Here is a 26,868-nt window from a genome sequence, read left to right as displayed (position 1 = left end):
ACAAACAGCCAGCCAGAGACAGACAAACAGCCAGCCAGAGACAGACAAACAGCCAGCCAGCGACAGACAAACAGCCAGCCAGAGACAGACAAACAGCCAGCCAGAGACAGACAAACAGCCAGCCAGAGACAGACAAACAGCCAGAGACAGACAAACAGCCAGCCAGAGACAGACAAACAGCCAGCCAGAGACAGACAAACAGCCAGAGACAGACAAACAGCCAAAGACAGAAACAGCCAGCCAGCAACAGCCAGCCATAGACAGCCAGCCAGCCAAAGACAGAAACAGCCAGCCAGCCAGCCAGAGCCAGCCAGCCAAAGACAGACAAACAGCCAGCCAGCGAGACAGCCAGCCAGAGACAGACAAACAGCCAGCCAGAGACAGACAAACAGCCAGCCAGAGACAGACAAACAGCCAGCCAGAGACAGACAAACAGCCAGCCAGAGACAGACAAACAGCCAGCCAGAGACAGACAAACAGCCAGCCAGAGGCAGACAAACAGCCAGCCAGAGACAGACAAACAGCCAGAGACAGACAAACAGCCAAAGACAGAAACAGCCAGCCAGCAACAGCCAGCCATAGACAGCCAGCCAGCCAAAGACAGAAACAGCCAGCCAGCCAGCCAGAGCCAGCCAGCCAAAGACAGACAAACAGCCAGCCAGCGAGACAGCCACAGCCAGCCAGCTAGCCAGCCAGCCAAAAACAGACAAACAGCCAGAGACAGCCAGCCATCAATCCAGAGACAAACAGCCAGCCAGAGCGACAAACAACCAGCCAGCCAGAGAGACAAAGTCAGACAGAGAGACTCAGTACTGACCTGCCGGTCCTCTGTACTGGGGGCAGTCCTTTTTGATGTGGGCGTTGCTCCCACACAGGAAGCAGCATCGCTTCTCTTCCTGTCGCCTCCAGCGGTCGCCCTGACGACGCTCCCTGCCCCCCTCAGACTCCGCCCAGTCCCTCCTTCCCTCCGCTCGGTCCTCCTGCTCACGACGCTGCCTAGACCTGGAGAGAGGAGGAGATTACACACACACACACACACACACAAAGTCTAAAATGCACACACCACACGGCTAGTGGCACTCCTTACTTCCTGCGTATGGGACAGTCTTTCATGAAGTGTCCGATCTTGCCACATATCCTGCAGCAGCGGTCGTTAGGAGCCAGCTGTCCCTCTGTCAGCACCTCGGGGTCAAAGAAGAACTCCTGAGAAGATCAACAACATATTGCTGTCATAAACCTCAGGGTCAAAGAAGTTGGTTACTGGCCCAACAGCTAGGCTACCTGAATTCTAACCATCTGAATAGCGTACTCAGGAGGGTAGGTAGTGGATACTAACCATCTGACTAGTGTACTCAAGAGGGTAGGTAGTGGATACTAACCATCTGACTAGCGTACTCAGGAGGGTAGGTAGTGAATACTAACCATCTGACTAGTGTACTCAGGAGGGTAGGTAGTGGATACTAACCATCTGACTAGCCTACTCAGGAGGGTAGGTAGTGAATACTAACCATCTGACTAGCGTACTCAGGAGGGTAGGTAGTGAATACTAACCATCTGACTAGCGTACTCAGGAGGGTAGGTAGTGAATACTAACCATCTGACTAGCGTACTCAGGAGGGTAGGTAGTGAATACTAACCATCTGACTAGCGTACTCAGGAGGGTAGGTAGTGGATACTAACCATCTGACTAGCGTACTCAGGAGGGTAGGTAGTGGATACTAACCATCTGACTAGCGTACTCAGGAGGGTAGGTAGTGAATACTAACCATCTGACTAGCGTACTCAGGAGGGTAGGTAGTAGATACTAACCATCTGACTAGCGTACTCAGGAGGGTAGGTAGTGGATACTAACCATCTGACTAGCGTACTCAGGAGGGTAGGTGGTGAATACTAACCATCTGACTAGCGTACTCAGGAGGGTAGGTAGTGGATACTAACCATCTGACTAGCGTACTCAGGAGGGTAGGTAGTGGATACTAACCATCTGACTAGCGTACTCAGGAGGGTAGGTAGTGGATACTAACCATCTGACTAGCGTACTCAGGAGGGTAGGTAGTGAATACTAACCATCTGACTAGCGTACTCAGGAGGGTAGGTAGTGAATACTAACCATCTGACTAGCGTACTCAGGAGGGTAGGTAGTGAATACTAACCATCTGACTAGCGTACTCAGGAGGGTAGGTAGTGAATACTAACCATCTGACTAGCGTACTCAGAAGGGTAGGTAGTGAATACTAACCATCTGACTAGCGTACTCAGAAGGGTAGGTAGTGGATACTAACCATCTGACTAGTGTACTCAGGAGGGTAGTTAGTGAATACTAACCATCTGACTAGTGTACTCAGGAGGGTAGGTAGTGGATACTAACCATCTGACTAGTGTACTCAGGAGGGTAGGCCTTGACTGGCGTTCCAAACACTCTTCGACCATTAATGAACGCCTTCATGATGAAGTTGGTCACTATGAAGGAGAGAGCGAGACCGAGAGAGGGAGAGAGAGACAGAGGGATTGCTGTGAGGTCAGTGCCAATAGTCAGACAGACAGACACCTACTTCTCCTGGACAGGCAGACAGACAGAGAGAGAGACAGACAGACACCTACTTTTCCTGGACAGAGAGAGACAGACCGAGAGAGAGACAGAGAGAGACAGACAGACACCTACTTCTCCTGGACAGGCAGACAGACAGACAGACAGAGAGAGAGACAGACAGACACCTACTTCTCCTGGACAGATAGACAGACAGACGGAGACAGACAGACAGACTGACACCTACTTCTCCTGGACAGGCAGACAGACAGACAGACAGAGAGAGAGACAGAGAGAGACAGAGAGACACCTACTTCTCCTGGACAGGCAGACAGACCGACAGAGAGAGAGACAGAGAGAGACAGAGAGACACCTACTTCTCCTGGACAGGCAGACAGACCGACAGAGAGAGAGACAGAGAGAGACAGAGAGACACCTACTTCTCCTGGACAGGCCAGCTCCCAGGTTATGGTTCAGGTCAAAAGGATCTGGAGAGAACAACAACATTAGATGACATCTCACTGGTTCTCAATCCTCCCTGGCCTTGGACTGCTGCAGGGTGAGCAGGCTTTTATTAGAACCCAGCAATGATAAACAATCAAACTAGTTGATAAGCTGAGTCAGGCGAGCGAGCGGGGGGCCGGGTTGGGCGAGCGAGGGGGTGGGTTGGGCGAGCGGCTCCACTCAACCCCCTGCACATTTACCGACCCTCGACCCATAGCTCCACTCAACCCCCTGCACATTTACCGACCCTCAGCTCCTCAACCCCCTCCGCCTTTACCGACCCCCAACTCCATAGCTCCACTCAACCCCCTCCACGTTTACTGACCCTTGACCAATAGCTCCACTCAACCCCCTGCACATTTACCGACCCTCAGCTCCTCAACCCCCTCCGCCTTTACCGACCCCCAACTCCATAGCTCCACTCAACCCCCTCCACGTTTACCGACCCTCGACCCATAGCTCCACTCAACCCCCCACGTTTACTGACCCTTGACCCATAGCTCCACTCAACCCCCTGCACGTTTACCGACCCTCGACCCATAGCTTACTGTCTAGAAAACTGTGCTAGGAGTTGAAAAGGAATAAATGAAGTCAGTCTAGTACTGACCCTCGATGACGATGTACTTCGAGGTCCACTGCTTGTTGAAGGTGGTGAGAGCTGCGCTCTGTCTGATGGAGATGACATGTTCTCTGAAGTCAAAGGTCTCGGTGTAGAACTGCAGCAGGCCCAGCCACAGAGCCCCTACACACTCCACGTTCCTCTGCTGCCAGCGCTCATGCTAGAGATAGAGAGCGAGAAAGAGATTTGATCTTAAATATACCTTTATTTGCCCAAATAGTTACAGCGCATTCTGAAAGTTCAGACCCTTTAACTTATCGTTTTTTGCTCTTCAATCTACACACAATACCCCATAATGAAAGCAAAAAAACAGGTTTAGACATTTTTACAAATTTATAAAATTTAAAAAGAAATATCATATTCACATAAGTATTCAGACCCTTTAATCAGTACTTTGTTGACGCGCCATTGGCAGTGATTAAAGCCTTGATTCTTCTTGGGTATGACGCTACAAGCATGGCACACCTGTATTTGTGGAGTTTCTCCCATTCTTTTCTGCAGATCCTCTCAAGCTCTGTCAGGTTGGATGGGGAGCGTCAATGCACAGCTATTTTCAGGTCTCTCCAGAGGTGTTCGATCGGGTTCAAGTCAGGGCTCTGGCTGGGCAACTCAAAGACATTCAGAGACTTGTCCCGAAGCCACTCCTGCGTTGTCTTGGCTGTGTTTTTAGGGTCGTCGTCCTTTTGGAAATTGAACCTTCGCCCCAATTTGAGGTCCTGAGCGTTCTGGAGCAGGTTTATCAAGAATCTCTCTGTACTTTGCTCCGTTCATCTTTGACTCGATCCTGACTAGTCTCCCAGTCCCTGCAAAACATCCCCACAGCATGATGCTGCCACCACCATGCTTCACTGTAGGAATGGTGCAATCTTTCCTCCAGGCGTGACATTCTTGGTTTCATCAGACCAGAGAATCTTGTTTCTCATGGTCAGAGTCCTGTGTTCTTGGGGACCTTCAATGTTGCAGAAATTTGTTGGTACACTTCCCCAGAGCTGTGCCTCGACACAATCCTATCTCAGCGCTCTACAGACAATTCCTTCAACCTCATGGCTTGTTTTTTGCTCTGACATGCACTGTCAACTGTGGGACCTTATATAGACAGGTGTGTGCCTAACCAAATCATGTTCAATCAATTGAATTTACCACAGGTGGACTCCAATCAAGTTGTCAAAACATCTCAAGGATGATCAATGGAAACAGGATGCACCTGATCTACATGTTTTTTGTCTCATAGCAAAGGATCTGAATACTTGTCATTATGGGGTGTTGTGATGTCATTATGGGGTGTTGTGATGTCATTATGGGGTGTTGTGTGTAGATTGATGAGCATTTTTATTTATTTAATACATTTTAGAATAAGGTTGTAAAGTAACAAAATGTGGAAAAAGGTAAGGGGTCTGAATACTTCCTGAATGCACGTCATTAAAACAACCTATTTAATTTTAACAGACTACAAAGTTAGAAACCAAGCCCCACTCCTCGACCACTGCCCATAGAACCCCCCCGCGACCATATATAGTGCCTTCAGAAAGTATTCACACCGATGACTTTTTACACCTTTTGTTGAGTTACAAAGTGGGATTAAAATTGACGTGTAATTTTTTGTCAACAATCTACACAAAATACTCTAATGTCAAAGTGGAAGACAAATGTATTTTTTTATTGATGTTAAATAAAATTCTAATATATTTTGAATAGGTCAGTATTCAACCCCAAGTCAATACATGTTAGTCACCTTTAGCATCGATTACAGCTAAGAGTCTTTCTGGGTAAATCTCTAAGAGTGATTACAGCTGTGGGTCCTTCTGGGTAAATCTCTAAGAGTGATTACAGCTGTGAGGCCTTCTGGGTAAATCTCTAAGAGTGATTACAGCTGTGAGTCTTTCTGGGTAAATCTCTAAGAGTGATTACAGCTGTGAGTCCTTCTGGGTAAATCTCTAAGAGCTTTCCACACCTGGATTGTTAAACATTTGCCCATTATTCTTCTTAAGCTCTGTCAAATTGTTTGTTGATTCTCAAGACGATTTAAGTCAAAACAAACATTCAATGTCGTCTTGGAAAGTAACTCCAGTGTAGAATTGGCCATGCGTTTTAAGTAATGTCCTGCTACAAGGTGGATTTGTCTCCCAGTGTCTGGTGGAAAGCAGACCAGGTTTTCCTCTAGATTTCTTTCCACAGGGCCGTGGGGTGAGACAGGGATGCAGCTTAAGCCCCACCCTCTTCAACATATATTTCAACGAATTGCGAGGGCACTAGAACAGTCTGCAGCACCCGGCCTCACCCTACTAGAATCTGAAGTCAAAAGTCTACTGTTTGCTGATGATCTGGTGCCTCTGTCACCAACCAAGGAGGGCCTACAGCAGCACCTAGATCTACTGCACAGATTCTGTCTGACGTCGACCCTGACAGTAATTGTCAGTAAGACCAAAATAATGGTTTTCCAAAAAAAGGTCCAGTTGCCAGGTCCACAAATACAAATTCCATCTAGACACCGTTGCCCTAGAGCACACAAAAAACACTATACATACCTCGGCCTAAACATCAGCGCCACAGGTAACTTCCACAAAGCTGTGAACGATCTGAGAGACAAGGCAAGAAGGGCCTTCTATGCCATCAAAAGGAACATAACATTCGACATACCAATTAGGATCTGGCTAAAAATACTGGAATCAGTTATAGAACCCATTGCCCTTTATGGTTGAGGTCTGGGGTCCGCTCACCAACCAAGAATTCACAAAATGGGACAGCAAAAAAGACTGCATGCAGGATTCTGCAAAAATATCCTCTGTGTACAACGTAAAACACCAAATAATGCATGCAGAGCAGAATTAGTCCGATACCCTCTAATTATCAAAATCCAGAAAATAGTCGTTAAATTCTACAACCACCTAAAAGGAAGCGTTTCCCAAACCTTCCATAACAAAGCCCTCACCTACAGAGAGATGAACCTGGAGAAGAGTCCCCTAAGCAAGCTGGTCCTGGGGCTCTGTTCACAAACACAAACACACCCCACGAGCCCCAGGACAGCAACACAATTAGACCCAACCAAATCCTGAGAAAACAAAAAGATCATTACTTGACACATTGGAAAGAATGAACAAAAAAACAGAGCAAACTAGAATGCTATTTGTCCCTAAACAGAGAGTACACAGTGGCAGAATACCTGACCACTGTGACTGACCCAAACTTAAGGAAAGCTTTGACTATGTACAGACTCAGTGAGCATAGCCTTGCTATTGAGAAAGGCCGCAGTAGGCAGACCTGGCTCTCAAGAGAAGACAGGCTATGTGCTCACTGCCCACAAAATGAGGTGGAAACTGAGCTGCACATCCTAACCTCCTGCCCAATGTATGACCATATTAGAGACACATATTTCCCTCAGATTACACAGAGACCCACAAAGAATTAGAAAACACACCCAATTTTGATAAACTCCCATATCTACTGGGTGAAATACCACAGTGTGTCATCACAGCAGCAAGATGTGTGACCTGTTGCCACAAGAAAAGGGCAACCAGTGAAGAACAAACACCATTGTAAATACAACCTATATTTTATGTTTATTTAATTCCGGTGACACACCAGCTGAGTGACTCACTAGGTTTTCCAGATCATCGTAGAAGTAGACGTTCCATCCATCCACTAGTACCTCTGGCTTCTCCTCCCCGTCATAAATCTACAAAACACACGTTAAGTTACATCAAACACACAACGCTAACAGCAGCATTTACAACAACCTCATATTTTCAAAACCTCTAAAATAAAGCCCATTCACACAATGTAAAACAGCAGGGCATCCAGACTGTTTAGTCCTATTAGCCTATCAGATAGTGCATAATAACATGTAGGCAAATGGCCCTCTATTCAGAACATTCTGGAGCCCTTTGACAGTCAAAAATAGCAACAACAACAATGGATGACAATCACTGGTTTAGGTTGCAGATCAAATCTACTTCCTGCTTGGATATATTTGATTACACAGTGCCTTCGGAAAGTATTCAGACCCCTTGACGTTTTCCACATTTTGTTACAGCCTTTTTATAAAATGTACTACATTTCCCCCCCCCTCATCAACCTTCACAAGCAAAAACAGGTTTTTAGAAATATTGACTAATTTATTAAATATATTTTTTAAAAAAATGAAATATTACATTTACATACAGTTTAAGTTTACATACACTTAGGTTGGAGTCATTAAAACTAGTTTTTCAACCACTACAAATTTCTTGTTAACAAACTATAGTTTTGGCAAATCGGTTAGGACATCTACTTGATGCATGACACAAGTAATTTTCCCAACAATTGTTGACAGACAGATTATTTCACTTATAATTCACTGTATCACAATTCCAGTGGGTCAGAAGTTTACATACACTAAGTTGACTGTGCCTTTAAACAGCTTGGAAAATTCCAGAAAAATATGTCATGGTTTTAGAAGCTTCTGATAGGCTATCAAAAAGAAAGGAGGACCAAGGCACTCTTCATATAATTAATTAAAATGCCTTTATTAGTATGGCATGTTCAATAGAAACAAAGTTGTTTAAAAACCGACGCGTTTCGGCTGCATGGCCTTCGTCAGGGAGTACAGAAAAAGGAGAATACAATGTCCTCTTTTGAAAGGCTTTTCCAATTAGCCCTAATTAGAAGAGGGAGTGGTTACCAAATTGGACACACCTAGTAAGCAATAATATACACATGAAAATAGGCTAATTGACATAATTTGAGTCAATTGGGGGTGGACCTGTGGACGTATTTCAAGGCCTACCTTCAAACTCAGTGCCTCTTTGCTTGACATCATGGGAAAATCAAAATAAATCAGCCAAGACCTCAGAAAAAAAATTGGAGACTTCCACAAGTCTGGTTTATCCTTGGGAGCAATTTCCAAACGCCTGAAGGTACCACGTTCATCTGTACAAACAATAGTACGCAAGTATAAACACCATGGGACAACGCAGCCGTCATACCGCTCAGGAAGGAGACGTGTTCTGTCTCCTAGAGATTAACGTACTTTGGTGCGAAAAGTGCAAATCAATCCCAGAACAACAGCAAAGGACCTTGTGAAGATGCTGGATGAAACGGGTACAAAAGTATCTATATCCACAGTAAAACGAGTCCTATATCGACATAACCTGAAAGGCCGCTCAGCAAGGAAGAAACAACTGCTCCAAAACCGCCATCAAAAAGCCAGACGACGGTTTGCAACTGCACATGGGGACAAAGATCGTACTTTTTGGAGAAATATCCTCTGGTCTGATGAAACAAAAATAGAACTGTTTGGCCATAATGACCATCGTTATGTTTGGAGGAAAAAGGGGGAAGCTTGCAAGCCGAAGAACACCATCCCAACCGTGAAGCACGGGGGTGGCAGCATCATGTTTTGGGGGTGCTTTGCTGCAGGAGGGACTGGTACACTTCACAAAATAGATCACATCATGAGGAGGGAATATTATGTGGATATATTGAAGCAACATCTCAAGACAACAGTCAGGAAGTTAAAGCCTGGTCGCAGATGGGTCTTCCAAATGGACAATGACCTCAAGCATACTTCCAAAGTTGTGGCAAAATGGCTTAAGGACAACAAAGTCAATGTATTCGAGTGGCCATCACAAAGCCCTGACCTCAATCCTATAGAAAATGTGTGGGCAGAACTGAAAAAGTGTGTGTGAACAAGGAGGCCTACAAACCTGACTCAGTTACACCAGCTCTGTCAGGAGGAATGGGCCAAAATCCACCCAACTTAGTGGGAAGCTTGTGGAAGGCTACCCGAAACGTTTGACCCAAGTTAAACAATTTAAAGGGAATGCTACCAAATACTAATTGAGTTTATGTAAACTTCTGACCCACTGGGAATGTGATGGAAGAAATAAAAGCTGAAATAAATAATTCGCTCTATTATTATGACATTTTAAATTCTTAAAATAAAAGTGGTGAACCTAACTGACCTAAAACAGGGAATTTTTCATAGGATTAAATGTCTGAGGTCCTGAGCGCTCTGGAGCAGGTTTTCATCAAGGATCTCTCTGACCTTTGCTCCGTTCATCTTTCCCTTGAACCTGATTAGTCTCCAAATCCCTGCGGCTGAAAAACATCCCCACAGCATAATGCTAACACCACCATGCTTCACTTTAGGGATGATGCCAGGTTTCCTCCAGACAGGACACTTGACATTTAGGCCAAATAGTAATATTGGTTTTATCAGACCAAAGAATCTTGTTTCTCATGGTCAGAGTTCTTTAGGTGCCTTTTGGCAAACTCCAAGCAGGCTGTCATGTGCCTTTTACTGAGGGGCTTCGGTCTGGTCACTCTACTATAAAGGCCTGATGGGTGGAGTGCTGCAGAGATGGTTGTCCTTCTGCTCTGTCAGAGTGACCATCAGGTTCTTGGTCACCTCCCTGACCAAGACCCCTCTCCCCTGATTGCTCAGTTTGGCCGAGCGGCCAGCTCTAGGAAGTGTATTGGTCGTTCCAAACTTCTTCCATTTAAGAATGATGGAGGCCAATGTGTTCTTGGGGACCTTCAATGCTGCAGACATTTTTTGGTACACTTCCCCAGATCTGTACCTCGACAATCCTGTCTCGGAGATCTACGGACAATTCCTTCAACCTCATGGCTTGGTTTTTGCTCTGACATGCACTGTCAATTGTGGGACCTTATATAGACAGGTGTGTGCCTTCCCAAATCATGTCTAATCATTTGAATTTACCACAGGTGGACTCCAATAAAATTGTAGAAACATCAAGGATGATCAATGGAAACATGATGCACCTGAGCTAAATGTCGAGTCTCATAGCAAAGGGTCTGAATACTTGTGTAAATAAAATGTCTGTTTTGAATGTTTTATAAAATAGATTTTTTGAAATGTTTTCTGTTTTTGCTTTGTCATTATGGGGTATTGTGATGTCATTATGGGGTAGTGTGATGTCATTATGGGGTAGTGTGATGTCATTATGGGGTATTGTGATGTCATTATGGGGTAGTGTGTGTAGATTGCGGAGTATTTTTTAAATCCACGTTAGATTAAGGCTGTAACGTAACAAAATGTGGAAAAAGTAAAAGGGGTCTGAATGCTTTCCGAAGGCACTGTATGTTCTATATATATATATATATGTTTTATCAAACCATCTCAGTAGTCTTTTTTCTCAATTAAAGATGCGATATCTGCATAGTGCTCCGCCATTTCCTAGTTGGTAAAATAATAGTTTGCTTAATTTCAGTTTATGGCAAAACAAGCAAGTATTGTGTAGAGAATCATTGTACAATCTGAATCGCTGTAAAATATCTTTTCCAAAACCAAAAATATTGTATACTGAACAAAAATTTAAACGCAACATGTAAAGTCTTGGTCCTATGTTTTAAGGGGCCGAAATAAAACACCCCAGAAATTTTCGCACAAAAAGCTTCTTTCTCTCATATGTTGTTCACACATTTGTTTACATCCCTGTTAGTGAGCGTTTCTCCTTTGCCAAGATAATCCATCCACCTGACAGGTGTGTGCACCTTGTGCTGGGTACAATAAAAGGTCTCCCTAAAATGTGCAATTGTGTCACACAACACAATGCCACAGACGTTTTGAGGGAGCGTGCAATTGGCCTGCCACCAGAGCTGTTGGCAGATAATTGCTCTTAAAACTGCTCTTAAACGCAAGTAAAACTAAATGCATGCTCTTCTACCGACCATTATTTCTATCTCTACTTTGCACTTTCTTCCACTGCAAATCTACCATTCCAGTGTTTTACTTGCTATATTGTATTTACTTCGCCACCATGGCCTTTTTTTTTGCCTTCACCTCCCTAATCTCACCTCATTTGCTCACATTGTATATAGACTTATTTTTCTACTGTATTATTGACTGTATGTTTGTTTTACTCCATGTGTAACTCTGTTGTTGTATGTGTCAAATTGCTTTGCTTTATCTTGGCCAGGTCGCAATTGTAAATGAGAACTTGTTCTCAACTAGCCTACTTGGTTAAATAAAGGTGAAATAAAAACAAAAAAATAATTGAATGTTCATTTGTCTACAATAAGCCGCCTCCAACGTAATTTTAGAGAATTTGGCAGTACGTCCAACCAGCCTCACAACCACGTGTAACCAAGCCAGCCCAGGACCTCCACATCCGGCTTCTTCAACTGCGGGATCATCTGAGACCAGGCTGATGAAAATTAAGAGCATTTCTGTCTGTAATGATGCCCTTTTGTGGGGAGAAACTAATTCTGATTGGCTCCCCAGTGGGTGGGCCGATGCCCTCCCATGTCCACTCATGGCTGCATCGCTTCACAGTCGTGAAATCCATAGATTAGGATCTAATGAATTTATTTAAAATTGACCGATTTCCTTATATGAACTGTACCCTCAGTAAAATCTTTGAAAATGTTACATGTTCCGTTTATATTTTTGTTCAGTATATTTTCAGCTGTAGTACAGGTGGGTTCTCTGTGTCTTACCTCCTGTAGTACAGGTGGGTTCTCTGTGTCTTACCTCCTGTAGTACAGGTGGGTTCTCTGTGTCTTACCTCCTGTAGTACAGGTGGGTTCTCTGTGTCTTACCTCCTGTAGTACAGGTGGGTTCTCTGTGTCTTACCTCCTGTAGTACAGGTGGGTTCTCTGTCATACCTCCTGTAGTACAGGTGGGTTCTCTGTGTCTTACCTCCTGTAGTACAGGTGGGTTCTCTGTGTCTTACCTCCTGTAGTACAGGTGGGTTCTCTGTGTCTTACCTCCTGTAGTACAGGTGGGTTCTCTGTCTTACCTCCTGTAGTACAGGTGGGTTCTCTGTCTTACCTCCTGTAGTACATGTATAACAGGTGGGTTCCTCTGTCTTACCTCCTGTAGTACAGGTATAACAGGTGGGTCCCTCTGTGTCTTACCTCCTGTAGTACAGGTATAACAGGTGGGTCCCTCTGTGTCTTACCTCCTGTAGTACAGGTATAACAGGTGGGTCCCTCTGTCTTACCTCCTGTAGTACAGGTATAACAGGTGGGTCCCTCTGTGTCTTACCTCCTGTAGTACAGGTATAACAGGTGGGTCCCTCTGTGTCTTACCTCCTGTAGTACAGGTATAACAGGTGGGTTCCTCTGTGTCTTACCTCCTGTAGTACAGGTGGGTTCCTCTGTGTCTTACCTCCTGTAGTACAGGTGGGTTCCTCTGTGTCTTACCTCCTGTAGTACAGGTATAACAGGTGGGTCCCTCTGTGTCTTACCTCCTGTAGTACAGGTATAACAGGTGGGTTCCTCTGTGTCTTACCTCCTGTAGTACAGGTGGGTTCCTCTGTGTCTTACCTCCTGTAGTACAGGTATAACAGGTGGGTTCCTCTGTGTCTTACCTCCTGTAGTACAGGTGGGTTCCTCTGTGTCTTACCTCCTGTAGTACAGGTGGGTTCCTCTGTGTCTTACCTCCTGTAGTACAGGTATAACAGGTGGGTTCCTCTGTGTCTTACCTCCTGTAGTACAGGTATAACAGGTGGGTTCTCTGTGTCTTACCTCCTGTAGTACAGGTATAACAGGTGGGTTCCTCTGTGTCTTACCTCCTGTAGTACAGGTGGGTTCCTCTGTGTCCTACCTCCTGTAGTACAGGTATAACAGGTGGGTTCCTCTGTGTCTTACCTCCTGTAGTACAGGTATAACAGGTGGGTTCCTCTGTCTTACCTCCTGTAGTACAGGTGGGTTCCTCTGTGTCTTACCTCCTGTAGTACAGGTATAACAGGTGGGTTCCTCTGTGTCCTACCTCCTGTAGTACAGGTATAACAGGTGGGTCCCTCTGTCTTACCTCCTGTAGTACAGGTATAACAGGTGGGTTCCTCTGTTGCAGGTAGAATAGCACCATCAGGGTGAAGCCATAGGACGACAGACTGCCTCGAGACGCATCACCGATATCACACAACTAGACCAGGGGATAACATAGATATTAAAACATCCCCTTTAACTAGACCAGGGGATAACATAGATATTAAAACATCCCCTTTAACTAGACCAGGGGATAACATAGATATTAAAACATCCCCTTTAACTAGACCAGGGGATAACATAGATATTAAAACATCCCCTTTAACTAGACCAGGGGACAACATAGATATTAAAACATCCCCTTTAACTAGACCAGGGGACAACATAGATATTAAAACTATGCTCCATCAGCGTGTAGTGCCTAACGTGCTGCTCCATCAGTGTTGCGTAGTGCCTAACGTGCTGCTCCATCAGTGTTGCGTAGTGCCTAACGTGCTGCTCCATCAGAGTGTAGTGCCTAACGTGCTGCTCCATCAGAGTGTAGTTCCTAACGTGCTGCTCCATCAGTGTTGCGTAGTGCCTAACGTGCTGCTCCATCAGTGTTGTGTAGTGCCTAACGTGCTGCTCCATCAGTGTTGCGTAGTGCCTAACGTGCTGCTCCATCAGTGTTGCGTAGTGCCTAACGTGCTGCTGCATCAGAGTGTAGTTCCTAACGTGCTGCTCCATCAGTGTTGCGTAGTGCCTAACGTGCTGCTCCATCAGTGTTGCGTAGTGCCTAACGTGCTGCTCCATCAGAGTGTAGTGCCTAACGTGCTGCTCCATCAGTGTTGCGTAGTGCCTAACGTGCTGCTCCATCAGAGTGTAGTGCCTAACGTGCTGCTCCATCAGCGTGTAGTTCCTAACGTGCTGCTCCATCAGTGTTGCGTAGTTCCTAACGTGCTGCTCCATCAGTGTTGCGTAGTGCCTAACGTGCTGCTCCATCAGTGTTGCGTAGTGCCTAACGTGCTGCTCCATCAGAGTGTAGTGCCTAACGTGCTGCTCCATCAGTGTAGTACCTAACGTGCTGCTCCATCAGTGTTGCGTAGTGCCTAACGTGCTGCTCCATCAGTGTTGCGTAGTGCCTAACGTGCTGCTCCATCAGTGTTGCGTAGTGCCTAACGTGCTGCTCCATCAGTGTTGCGTAGTGCCTAACGTGCTGCTCCATCAGTGTTGCGTAGTGCCTAACGTGCTGCTCCATCAGAGTGTAGTTCCTAACGTGCTGCTCCATCAGTGTTGCGTAGTGCCTAACGTGCTGCTCCATCAGTGTTGCGTAGTGCCTAACGTGCTGCTCCATCAGCGTTGCGTAGTGCCTAACGTGCTGCTCCATCAGAGTGTAGTTCCTAACGTGCTGCTCCATCAGTGTTGCGTAGTGCCTAACGTGCTGCTCCATCAGTGTTGCGTAGTGCCTAACGTGCTGCTCCATCAGTGTTGCGTAGTTCCTAACGTGCTGCTCCATCAGTGTTGCGTAGTGCCTAACGTGCTGCTCCATCAGTGTTGCGTAGTGCCTAACGTGCTGCTCCATCAGTGTTGCGTAGTGCCTAACGTGCTGCTCCATCAGTGTTGCGTAGTGCCTAACGTGCTGCTCCATCAGTGTTGCGTAGTGCCTAACGTGCTGCTCCATCAGAGTGTAGTTCCTAACGTGCTGCTCCATCAGTGTTGCGTAGTGCCTAACGTGCTGCTCCATCAGTGTTGCGTAGTGCCTAACGTGCTGCTCCATCAGTGTTGCGTAGTGCCTAACGTGCTGCTCCATCAGTGTGTAGTGCCTAACGTGCTGCTCCATCAGCGTGTAGTGCCTAACGTGCTGTTCCATCAGCGTGTAGTGCCTAACGTGCTGCTCCATCAGCGTTGCGAAGTGTTTAACGTGCTGCTCCATCAGCATTGCGAAGTTCCTAACGTGCTGCTCCATCAGAGTGTAGTTCCTAACGTGCTGCTCCATCAGAGTGTAGTTCCTAACGTGCTGCTCCATCAGTGTTGCGTAGTGCCTAACGTGCTGCTCCATCAGTGTTGCGTAGTGCCTAACGTGCTGCTCCATCAGTGTTGCGTAGTGCCTAACGTGCTGCTCCATCAGTGTGTAGTGCCTAACGTGCTGCTCCATCAGCGTGTAGTGCCTAACGTGCTGTTCCATCAGCGTGTAGTGCCTAACGTGCTGCTCCATCAGCATTGCGAAGTTCCTAACGTGCTGGTCCATCAGTGTTGCGAAGTTCCTAACGTGCTGCTCCATCAGCGTTGCGAAGTTCCTAACGTGCTGCTCCATCAGTGTTGCGAAGTTCCTAACGTGCTGCTCCATCAGCATTGCGAAGTTCCTAACGTGCTGCTCCATCAGCGTTGCGAAGTTCCTAACGTGCTGCTCCATCAGTGTTGTGTAGTGCCTAACGTGCTGCTCCATCAGTGTTGCGAAGTGCCTAACGTGCTGCTCCATCAGTGTTGCGTAGTGCCTAACGTGCTGCTCCATCAGTGTTGCGTAGTGCCTAACGTGCTGCTCCATCAGTGTTGCGTAGTGCCTAACGTGCTGCTCCATCAGTGTGTAGTGCCTAACGTGCTGCTCCATCAGTGTGTAGTGCCTAACGTGCTGCTCCATCAGCGTGTAGTGCCTAACGTGCTGTTCCATCAGCGTGTAGTGCCTAACGTGCTGCTCCATCAGCGTTGCGAAGTGTTTAACGTGCTGCTCCATCAGCATTGCGAAGTTCCTAACGTGCTGCTCCATCAGAGTGTAGTTCCTAACGTGCTGCTCCATCAGAGTGTAGTTCCTAACGTGCTGCTCCATCAGTGTTGCGTAGTGCCTAACGTGCTGCTCCATCAGTGTTGCGTAGTGCCTAACGTGCTGCTCCATCAGTGTTGCGTAGTGCCTAACGTGCTGCTCCATCAGTGTGTAGTGCCAAACGTGCTGCTCCATCAGCGTGTAGTGCCTAACGTGCTGTTCCATCAGCGTGTAGTGCCTAACGTGCTGCTCCATCAGCGTTGCGAAGTGTCTAACGTGCTGCTCCATCAGCATTGCGAAGTTCCTAACGTGCTGCTCCATCAGTGTTGCGAAGTTCCTAACGTGCTGCTCCATCAGCATTGCGAAGTTCCTAACGTGCTGCTCCATCAGTGTTGCGAAGTTCCTAACGTGCTGCTCCATCAGCATTGCGAAGTTCCTAACGTGCTGCTCCATCAGCGTTGCGAAGTTCCTAACGTGCTGCTCCATCAGTGTTGTGTAGTGCCTAACGTGCTGCTCCATCAGTGTTGCGAAGTGCCTAACGTGCTGCTCCATCAGCGTTGCGAAGTGCCTAACGTGCTATTCCATCAGTGTTGCGAAGTGCCTAACGTGCTGCTCCATCAGTGTTGCGTAGTGCCTAACGTGCTGCTCCATCAGTGTTGCGTAGTGCCTAACGTGCTGCTCCATCAGTGTTGCGTAGTGCCTAACGTGCTGCTCCATCAGTGTTGCGTAGTGCCTAACGTGCTGTTCCATCAGTGTTGCGTAGTGCCTAACGTGCTGCTCCATCAGTGTTGCGTAGTGCCTAACGTGCTGCTCCATCAGTGTTGCGTAGTGCCTAACGTGCTGCTCCATCAGTGTTGCGTAGTGCCTAACGTGCTGCTCCATCAGTGTTGCGTAGTGCCTAACGTGCTGCTCCATCAGTGTTGCGTAGTGCCTAACGTGCTGCTCCATCAGTGTTGCGTAGTGCCTAACGTGCTGCTCCATCAGCGTGTAGTTCCTAACGTGCTGCTCCATCAGCGTGTTGGACTCACCTTAGCCAAGACCTTCATGACGTAGCACAGCGTCTTGACCCGCGGGTCGATGTCAGCGTAGGACGCCAACAGCCGTGTGTTGTGCAAAGCCAGCGTGTTGTAGAGGGATATGTCTCCCTCCAGGCCCGTTCTGACGTGGTAGAACTTGACGATGGGGACTTTAGCTGTCGTGATGGGAAGGATGTTTCTCAGACCTGGGGGACACAGCATTATCACAGGGTGCAGACCCTGACCCATAGTCTACATTATCACAGGGTCCAGACACCGACCCATAGTCTACATTATCACAGGGTCCAGACACCGACCCATATTCTACATTATCACAGGGTGCAGACCCTGACCCATAGTCTACATTATCACAGGGTCCAGACACCGACCCATATTCTACATTATCACAGGGTCCAGACACCGACCCATATTCTACATTATCACAGGGTCCAGACACCGACCCATATACTACATTATCACAGGGTCCAGACACCGACCCATATTCTACATTATCACAGGGTCCAGACACCGACCCATATTCTACATTATCACAGGGTCCAGACACCGACCCATATACTACATTATCACAGGGTGCAGACCCTGACCCATATTCTACATTATCACAGGGTGCAGACCCTGACCCATATACTACATTATCACAGGGTCCAGACACCGACCCATATACTACATTATCACAGGGTGCAGACCCTGACCCATATTCTACATTATCACAGGGTGCAGACACTGACCCAAATTCTACATTATCACAGGGTCCAGACACCGACCCACATTATCCCAGGGTCCAGCCACCGACCCATATTCTACATTATCAGTGTCCAGACACCGACCCACAATCTACATTATCAGTGTCCAGACACCGACCCACAATCTACATTATCAGTGTCCAGACACCGACCCACATTCTACATTATCGTGTCCAGCCACCGACCCACAATCTACATTATCGTGTCCAGACACTGACCCACATTCTACATTAACACAGGGTCCAGACACCGACCCACATTATCACATGGCATATTCTACATTATCACAGGGTGCAGACCCTGACCCATAGTCTACATTATCACAGGGTCCAGACACCGACCCATATTCTACATTATCACAGGGTGCAGACCCTGACCCATAGTCTACATTATCACAGGGTCCAGACACCGACCCATATTCTACATTATCACAGGGTCCAGACACCGACCCATATTCTACATTATCACAGGGTCCAGACACCGACCCATATACTACATTATCACAGGGTGCAGACCCTGACCCATATTCTACATTATCACAGGGTGCAGACCCTGACCCATATACTACATTATCACAGGGTCCAGACACCGACCCATATACTACATTATCACAGGGTGCAGACCCTGACCCATATTCTACATTATCACAGGGTGCAGACACTGACCCAAATTCTACATTATCACAGGGTCCAGACACCGACCCACATTATCCCAGGGTCCAGCCACCGACCCATATCCTACATTATCAGTGTCCAGACACCGACCCACAATCTACATTATCAGTGTCCAGACACCGACCCACAATCTACATTATCAGTGTCCAGACACCGACCCACATTCTACATTATCGTGTCCAGCCACCGACCCACAATCTACATTATCGTGTCCAGACACTGACCCACATTCTACATTAACACAGGGTCCAGACACCGACCCACATTATCACAGGGTCCAGCCACCGACCCATATTCTACATTATCAGTGTCCAGACACCGACCCATATACTACATTATCACAGGGTCCAGACACCGACCCATATTCTACATTATCACAGGGTCCAGACACCGACCCATATTCTACATTATCACAGGGTCCAGACACCGACCCATAATCTACATTATCACAGGGTCCAGACACCGACCCATATTCTACATTATCACAGGGTCCAGACACCGACCCATATACTACATTATCACAGGGTCCAGACACCGACCTATATATTACATTATCACAGGGTCCAGGCACCGACCCATATTCTACATTATCACAGGGTCCAGGCACTGACCCATATTCTACATTATCACAGGGTCCAGGCACTGACCCATATTCTACATTATCACAGGGTCCAGGCACTGACCCATATACTACATTATCACAGGGTCCAGCCACCGACCCATATTCTACATTATCACAGGGTGCAGACCCTGACCCCATATACTACATTATCACAGGGTCCAGCCACCGACCCATATACTACATTATCACAGGGTCCAGACACCGACCCATATACTACATTATCACAGGGTCCAGCCACCGACCCATATACTACATTATCACAGGGTCCAGCCACCGACCCATATACTACATTATCACAGGGTCCAGACACTGACCCATATACTACATTATCACAGGGTCCAGCCACCGACCCATATACTACATTATCACAGGGTCCAGCCACCGACCCATATACTACATTATCACAGGGTCCAGACACCGACCCATATACTACATTATCACAGGGTCCAGACACTGACCTATATACTACATTATCACAGGGTCCAGCCACCGACCCATATACTACATTATCACAGGGTCCAGACACCGACCCATATACTACATTATCACAGGGTCCAGACACCGACCCATATACTACATTATCACAGGGTCCAGACACCGACCCATATACTACATTATCACAGGGTCCAGACACTGACCTATATACTACATTATCACAGGGTCCAGCCACCGACCCATATACTACATTATCACAGGGTCCAGCCACCGACCCATATACTACATTATCACAGGGTCCAGACACCGACCCATATACTACATTATCACAGGGTCCAGACACTGACCTATATACTACATTATCACAGGGTCCAGACACTGACCCATATTCTACATTATCACAGGGTCCAGCCACCGACCCATATACTACATTATCACAGGGTCCAGACACCGACCCATATACTACATTATCACAGGGTCCAGACACTGACCTGGGTGTTTCCTCAGCAGTCTGGCCAGAGACTCTATAATGCTGATACAGTCCAGACCCTGCAGGAGACAAGGATTTGGTTCAAAACAGGGTTCCAGAAGAGGTGTGTTTATGGGATTCACTTAATGGTTTATCGATAGAGAGAATAGTTGTCTTGATAAGGGTGGAGAAGAGAGAGAGAGAAGCAGAGAGTCGGGGGGACAAGACAGACAGAAAGATAATTACTTCAGCGGTCTCCTGTCCATCCAGCATCATGCAGATGTCCAGGTCACTCTGCTTGAAGCCGAAGCCATTCTTCGACGAACCAAAGAGCCTCAGGCTGGCACCTTGTCAATCAATCAAGCAACCAGTCAACCAATCAGTTAAAGTATGGAACCTGTCAATCACAATAAATAACCTACAGATCTCCTGTATCATCTGTATCAGGTGTGGCGTCTCACCTGTGAACTGTCGTTTGACAAAGCTCTCGAGGTCCAGTAGGATGTGTTCTCTCACTCCCACCTCCACCTCATCTGGAGCAAAGTCTCCTGGGAAATTACATCAATAACAGTCAATTCTGGGAAATATTAAATTAAACCTATTTAAAGTAACTATGTGGAATGGTACATACTATACAGAATGTACAGATCCTTTGATGAACAGGTAACACAGACCGGCAGACAGACAGACAGACAGACAGACTTACGGTAACACTGCTGGCAGGCAGACAGGCAGACAGGCGGACAGACAGACAGACAGACAGACAGACAGACAGACAGACAGACAGACAGACTTACGGTAACACTGCTGGCAGGCAGACAGGCAGACAGACGGTAACACTGCTGGCAGGCAGACAGGCAGACAGACTTACGGTAACACTGCTGGCAGGCAGACAGGCAGACAGACTTACGGTAACACTGCTGGCAGGCAGACAGACAGACAGGCAGACAGACAGACTTACGGTAACACTGCTGGCAGGCAGACAGACAGACAGGCAGACAGACAGACTTACGGTAACACTGCTGGCAGACAGACAGGCAGACTTACGGTAACACTGCTGGCAGGCAGACAGGAAGACTTACGGTAACACTGCTGGCAGACAGACAGACTTACGGTAACACTGCTGGCAGACAGACAGACAGACTTACGGTAACACTGCTGGCAGACAGACAGACTTACGGTAACACTGCTGGCAGACAGACAGACTTACGGTAACACTGCTGGCAGGCAGACAGACTTACGGTAACACTGCTGGCAGGCAGACAGACAGACAGGCAGACAGACAGACTTACGGTAACACTGCTGGCAGGCAGACAGACAGACTTACGGTAACACTGCTGGCAGACAGACAGACTTACGGTAACACTGCTGGCAGGCAGACAGACAGACAGGCAGACTTACGGTAGCACTGCTGGCAGGCGGTGTTGAGTGTTGTGAGGAAGGCAGGTGTCATGGGAGGGAGAGGGGCTAGCTGAACCCTCTGGAAGTCTTCAGGACAGTCCTTCTTTAGATGGCCGTCCCGCTTACACACACTACACACCACTGTGTGGGACTGACACACACACACACACAGAGAAACACAAGGTTAGTGCGTGTGTAGCAAATCCTAACAGTTTCAGACTTTGTTTGCAAGAACGTGAAAAGAAAATGTGAGTATAGCTTGGTGTGATCACGTGGTCGTATCTACCCTGCCGCGGGTGAAGGCCTGTCTGGTAAACCCATAGCAGAGAACACTGGTCCCCTCGGTCCTGTTGTCTGGTGATGCCTGCTTGGGCGGGTCCTCTGGTACTGTGGGTGGGGCTACCTCATCCTCCTCATCCAATGACCCTGGAGTGTCTAGGTCTGGCCCCTCGTCATCAGAGAGAAGCTCCTCTCCCGAGACCTCGTCCAATGGGAACAGGTCTTCGTCCTCTGTGGTCACACTGTCTCGGTGAGGTCTGGGATATACTTCCTCCTCCTCTTCAGACAGACTGTTCTTCCCCAAGTCCTCCTTTTCTTTCTCTTGATCGGACTCTGAAGGGCTCTCCTCTTCCTCCTCTTCCTCCTCACAGTCAGAATCCTGCTGAACATCAGCCTCTACTTTCTCCTGATTGGCTGCCTGGGATTCCAGGATGACATCGCTCAACCCTGATTGAACAAGGCCAACGTCACTCTGATCCTTCTGTCCAGGCCCTGGCTTGTGATTGGCTCCTTGCTGCTCTGCTGTCTTGTGGTTGGCTGAGGGATGCCTGAGGGGCAGGGCGAAGTACTTGTAGGTAGATTTGAGGCAGTGAAGAATGTACTCGTACATCTTTTGGCTGTTCAACGTACGAGCCACGTTCCTCTTTACCGCAAACGGATCTAAACACACATAACTTCATTAAATCATAAACTTGTGTCAAAATACTAACTTGTGTGTATCTATGTCATGATTTGCTAATCAACTGTTTCCTTTCACAAAGTCTACCCGGCAACAGCTTACACAGGTCTGGCATAAACAACTGTTTCCTTTCACAAAGTCTACCCGGCAACAGCTTACACAGGTCTGGCATAAACAACAGTTTCCTTTCACAAAGTCTACCCGGCAACAGCTTACACAGGTCTGGCATAAACAACTGTTTCCTTTCACAAAGTCTACCCGGCAACAGCTTACACAGGTCTGGCATTCAAAGTGAAAAATAGGGGACCTTAATCCGGTTAACGTAAGGCTCCCTGTAGAATAAGGGGACCTGTAACTACACGGTGCTGGGTTGAACCACCACCGGTTAACCGGCTCCACGGACCACGTAAGAAAGCTCCCCAACGCTAAAACATGTTGGTTACTGGAGTCTGATGGTTAGAGGAGGGTGGTGGTAATGGTTGTTTCATACCCTCCACGGCAATGCGTTTCTTGGGCCAGTCCTTGTCCTCCCGTGATAGGACGAGGCTGGTGCGCACGCTGATGACACACTCCGCCATGTTGAACGTCAGCGAATAGAAACGCAGCATCTCCACCCACAGGAGACCCACCGCTGGAGGAGAGACAGAGCTCTGGAACACCAGAGGAGCCTGGAGAGAGACACACAATCAGTGTCCACTGACAATATGTTGAGCACTGGGTAGAGTCACCTCCCTCCCACCCCAAGCCCCAGGGTAGTCGCCTCCCTCCCCCCCCAAGCCCCAGGGTAGTCGCCTCCCTCCCTCCCTCCCCAAAGCCCCAGGGTAGTGTCACCTCCCTCCCCCCAAGCCCCAGGGTAGTCGCCTCCCTCCCTCCCCAAAGCCCCAGGGTAGTGTCACCTCCCTCCCCCCAAGCCCCAGGGTAGTCGCCTCCCTCCCTCCCCAAAGCCCCAGGGTAGAGTTCTCCCTCCCTCCCCAAAGCCCCAGGGTAGAGTTCCCTGGTTACCTTGCCCTCCCCCCCCCCCAGGGTGTAGTTACCTTGCCCCCTCCCCCCCCAGGGTGTAGTTACCTTGCCCTCCCCCCCCAGGGTGTAGTTACCTTGCCCTCCCCCCCCCAGGGTGTAGTTACCTTGCCCCCCCCCCCCCCCCCCAGGGTGTAGTTACCTTGCCCTCCCCCCCCCCAGGGTGTAGTAACCTTGCCCTCCCCCCCCAGGGTGTAGTAACCTTGCCCTCCCCCCCCAGGGTGTAGTTACCTTGCCCTCCCCCCCAGGGTGTAGTTACCTTGCCCTCCCCCCCCCCAGGGTGTAGTTACCTTGCCCTCCCCCCCCAGGGTGTAGTTACCTTGCCCTCCCCCCCCAGGGTGTAGTTACCTTGCCCTCCCCCCCCAGGGTGTAGTTACCTTGCCCTCCCCCCCCAGGGTGTAGTTACCTTGCCCTCCCCCCCCCCAGGGTGTAGTTACCTTGCCCCCCCCCCCCCCCAGGGTGTAGTTACCTTGCCCTCCCCCCCCCCAGGGTGTAGTTACCTTGCCCTCCCCCCCCCCAGGGTGTAGTTACCTTGCCCTCCCCCCCCCCAGGGTGTAGTTACCTTGCCCTCCCCCCCCAGGGTGTAGTAACCTTGCCCTCCCCCCCAGGGTGTAGTTACCTTGCCCTCCCCCCCAGGGTGTAGTTACCTTGCCCTCCCCCCCCAGGGTGTATCCCCCCCCAGGGTGTAGTTACCTTGCCCCCCCCCCCCCCCCAGGGTGTAGTTACCTTGCCCTCCCTGTAGATGGTTTCTGGGGGTGAGTCCTTAGCGACGGGGTAGTAACCCCAGTGAACACACCCATCCTCCACGAAGGTCAGACTGAAGTCATACAGCCTGCCGACGGAGAACTGTTTTATCTGGCAGAGAGGAGGTAGAGTTAGACCAGAGAGGAGGTAGAGTTAGACCTAGTACAGCCTGCTGACAGAGAGGAGGTAGGGTTAGACCTAGTACAGCCTGCTGACAGAGAGGAGGTAGAGTTAGACCTAGTACAGCCTGCTGACAGAGAGGAGGTAGGGTTAGACCAGAGAGGAGGTAGGGTTAGACCTAGTACAGCCTGCTGACAGAGAGGAGGTAGGGTTAGACCTAGTACAGCCTGCTGACAGAGAGGAGGTAGAGTTAGACCTAGTACAGCCTGCTGACAGAGAGGAGGTAGAGTTAGACCTAGTACAGCCTGCTGACAGAGAGGAGGTAGGGTTAGACCTAGTACAGCCTGCTGACAGAGAGGAGGTAGAGTTAGACCTAGTACAGCCTGCTGACAGGGAGGAGGTAGGGTTAGACCAGAGAGGAGGTAGGGTTAGACCTAGTACAGCCTGCTGACAGAGAGGAGGTAGGGTTAGACCAGAGAGGAGGTAGGGTTAGACCTAGTACAGCCTGCTGACAGAGAGGAGGTAGAGTTAGACCAGAGAGGAGGTAGGGTTAGACCTAGTACAGCCTGCTGACAGAGAGGAGGTAGGGTTAGACCAGAGAGGAGGTAGGGTTAGACCTAGTACAGCCTGCTGACAGAGAGGAGGTAGGGTTAGACCAGAGAGGAGGTAGAGTTAGACCTAGTACAGCCTGCTGACAGAGAGGCGGTAGGGTTAGACCAGAGAGGAGGTAGGGTTAGACCTAGTACAGCCTGCTGACAGAGAGGAGGTAGGGTTAGACCAGAGAGGAGGTAGGGTTAGACCTAGTACAGCCTGCTGACAGAGAGGAGGTAGGGTTAGACCTAGTACAGCCTGCTGACAGAGAGGAGGTAGAGTTAGACCTAGTACAGCCTGCTGACAGAGAGGAGGTAGAGTTAGACCTAGTACAGCCTGCTGACAGAGAGGAGGTAGGGTTAGACCTAGTACAGCCTGCTGACAGAGAGGAGGTAGAGTTAGACCTAGTACAGCCTGCTGACAGAGAGGAGGTAGGGTTAGACCAGAGAGGAGGTAGAGTTAGACCTAGTACAGCCTGCTGACAGAGAGGAGGTAGAGTTAGACCTAGTACAGCCTGCTGACAGAGAGGAGGTAGAGTTAGACCTAGTACAGCCTGCTGACAGAGAGGAGGTAGAGTTAGACCTAGTACAGCCTGCTGACAGAGAGGAGGTAGGGTTAGACCAGAGAGGAGGTAGGGTTAGACCTAGTAAAGCCTGCTGACAGAGAGGAGGTAGGGTTAGACCTAGTACAGCCTGCTGACAGAGAGGAGGTAGAGTTAGACCTAGTACAGCCTGCTGACAGAGAGGAGGTAGAGTTAGACCTAGTACAGCCTGCTGACAGAGAGGAGGTAGGGTTAGACCTAGTACAGCCTGCTGACAGAGAGGAGGTAGAGTTAGACCTAGTACAGCCTGCTGACAGAGAGGAGGTAGGGTTAGACCTAGTACAGCCTGCTGACAGAGGAGGTAGGGTTAGACCAGAGAGGAGGTAGGGTTAGACCTAGTACAGCCTGCTGACAGAGAGGAGGTAGAGTTAGACCTAGTACAGCCTGCTGACAGAGAGGAGGTAGAGTTAGACCTAGTACAGCCTGCTGACAGAGAGGAGGTAGGGTTAGACCTAGTACAGCCTGCTGACAGAGAGGAGGTAGAGTTAGACCAGAGAGGAGGTAGGGTTAGATGTAGTGTGTACCTCGTGTCCCAGGTAGGGTTAGATGTAGTGTGTACCTCGTGTCCCAGGTAGGGTTAGATGTAGTGTGTACCTCGTGTCCCAGGTAGGGTTAGATGTAGTGTACCTCGTGTCCCAGGTAGGGTTAGATGTAGTGTGTACCTCGTGTCCCAGGTAGGGTTAGATGTAGTGTGTACCTCGTGTCCCAGGTAGGGTTAGATGTAGTGTGTACCTCGTGTCCCAGGTAGGGTTAGATGTAGTGTGTACCTCGTGTCCCAGGTAGGGTTAGATGTAGTGTGTACCTCGTGTCCCAGGTAGGGTTAGATGTAGTGTGTACCTCGTGTCCCAGGTAGGGTTAGATGTAGTGTGTACCCCGTGTCCCAGGTAGGGTTAGATGTAGTGTGTACCTCGTGTCCCAGGTAGGGTTAGATGTAGTGTGTACCTCGTGTCCCAGGTAGGGTTAGATGTAGTGTACCTCGTGTCCCAGGTAGGGTTAGATGTAGTGTGTACCTCGTGTCCCAGGTAGGGTTAGATGTAGTGTGTACCTCGTGTCCCAGGTAGGGTTAGATATAGTGTGTACCTCGTGTCCCAGGTAGGGTTAGATGTAGTGTGTACCCCGTGTCCCAGGTAGGGTTAGATGTAGTGTGTACCTCGTGTCCCAGGTAGAGTTAGATGTAGTGTACCTCGTGTCCCAGGTAGGGTTAGATGTAGTGTGTACCTCGTGTCCCAGGTAGGGCTAGATGTAGTGTGTACCTCGTGTCCCAGGTAGGGTTAGATGTAGTGTGTACCTCGTGTCCCAGGTAGGGTTAGATGTAGTGTACCTCGTGTCCCAGGTAGGGTTAGATGTAGTGTGTA

The 26,868-nt window shown here is 48.6% G+C and overlaps 1 protein-coding gene across 2 annotated transcripts in view; it reads right to left on the bottom strand.

Moving 5' to 3' along the window:
- Positions 1–26,868, bottom strand: part of LOC139577355 (terminal uridylyltransferase 7-like) — a 50,744-nt gene that overhangs the window by 4,090 nt on the left and 19,786 nt on the right. For both annotated transcript variants that reach the window (XM_071404411.1, XM_071404412.1), the window contains exons 12-26: positions 24,184–24,312; positions 22,931–23,108; positions 21,769–22,421; positions 21,483–21,633; positions 20,543–20,629; positions 20,328–20,428; positions 20,104–20,161; positions 17,130–17,323; positions 13,408–13,521; positions 7,246–7,323; positions 3,639–3,810; positions 2,968–3,015; positions 2,369–2,460; positions 1,088–1,203; positions 818–1,002 (exon numbers count right to left, since the gene is read on the bottom strand). In XM_071404411.1, coding sequence (XP_071260512.1) covers positions 818–1,002; positions 1,088–1,203; positions 2,369–2,460; positions 2,968–3,015; positions 3,639–3,810; positions 7,246–7,323; positions 13,408–13,521; positions 17,130–17,323; positions 20,104–20,161; positions 20,328–20,428; positions 20,543–20,629; positions 21,483–21,633; positions 21,769–22,421; positions 22,931–23,108; positions 24,184–24,312 — 2,356 coding nt within the window. The remainder of the gene's footprint in view (positions 1–817; positions 1,003–1,087; positions 1,204–2,368; positions 2,461–2,967; positions 3,016–3,638; positions 3,811–7,245; positions 7,324–13,407; positions 13,522–17,129; positions 17,324–20,103; positions 20,162–20,327; positions 20,429–20,542; positions 20,630–21,482; positions 21,634–21,768; positions 22,422–22,930; positions 23,109–24,183; positions 24,313–26,868) is intronic.

The sequence above is a fragment of the Salvelinus alpinus genome, chromosome 5 (genome assembly GCF_045679555.1).
Source record: "Salvelinus alpinus chromosome 5, SLU_Salpinus.1, whole genome shotgun sequence".
Lineage (NCBI taxonomy): Eukaryota > Metazoa > Chordata > Actinopteri > Salmoniformes > Salmonidae > Salvelinus > Salvelinus alpinus.
This window is presented reverse-complemented; position numbering and strand designations above follow the sequence as displayed.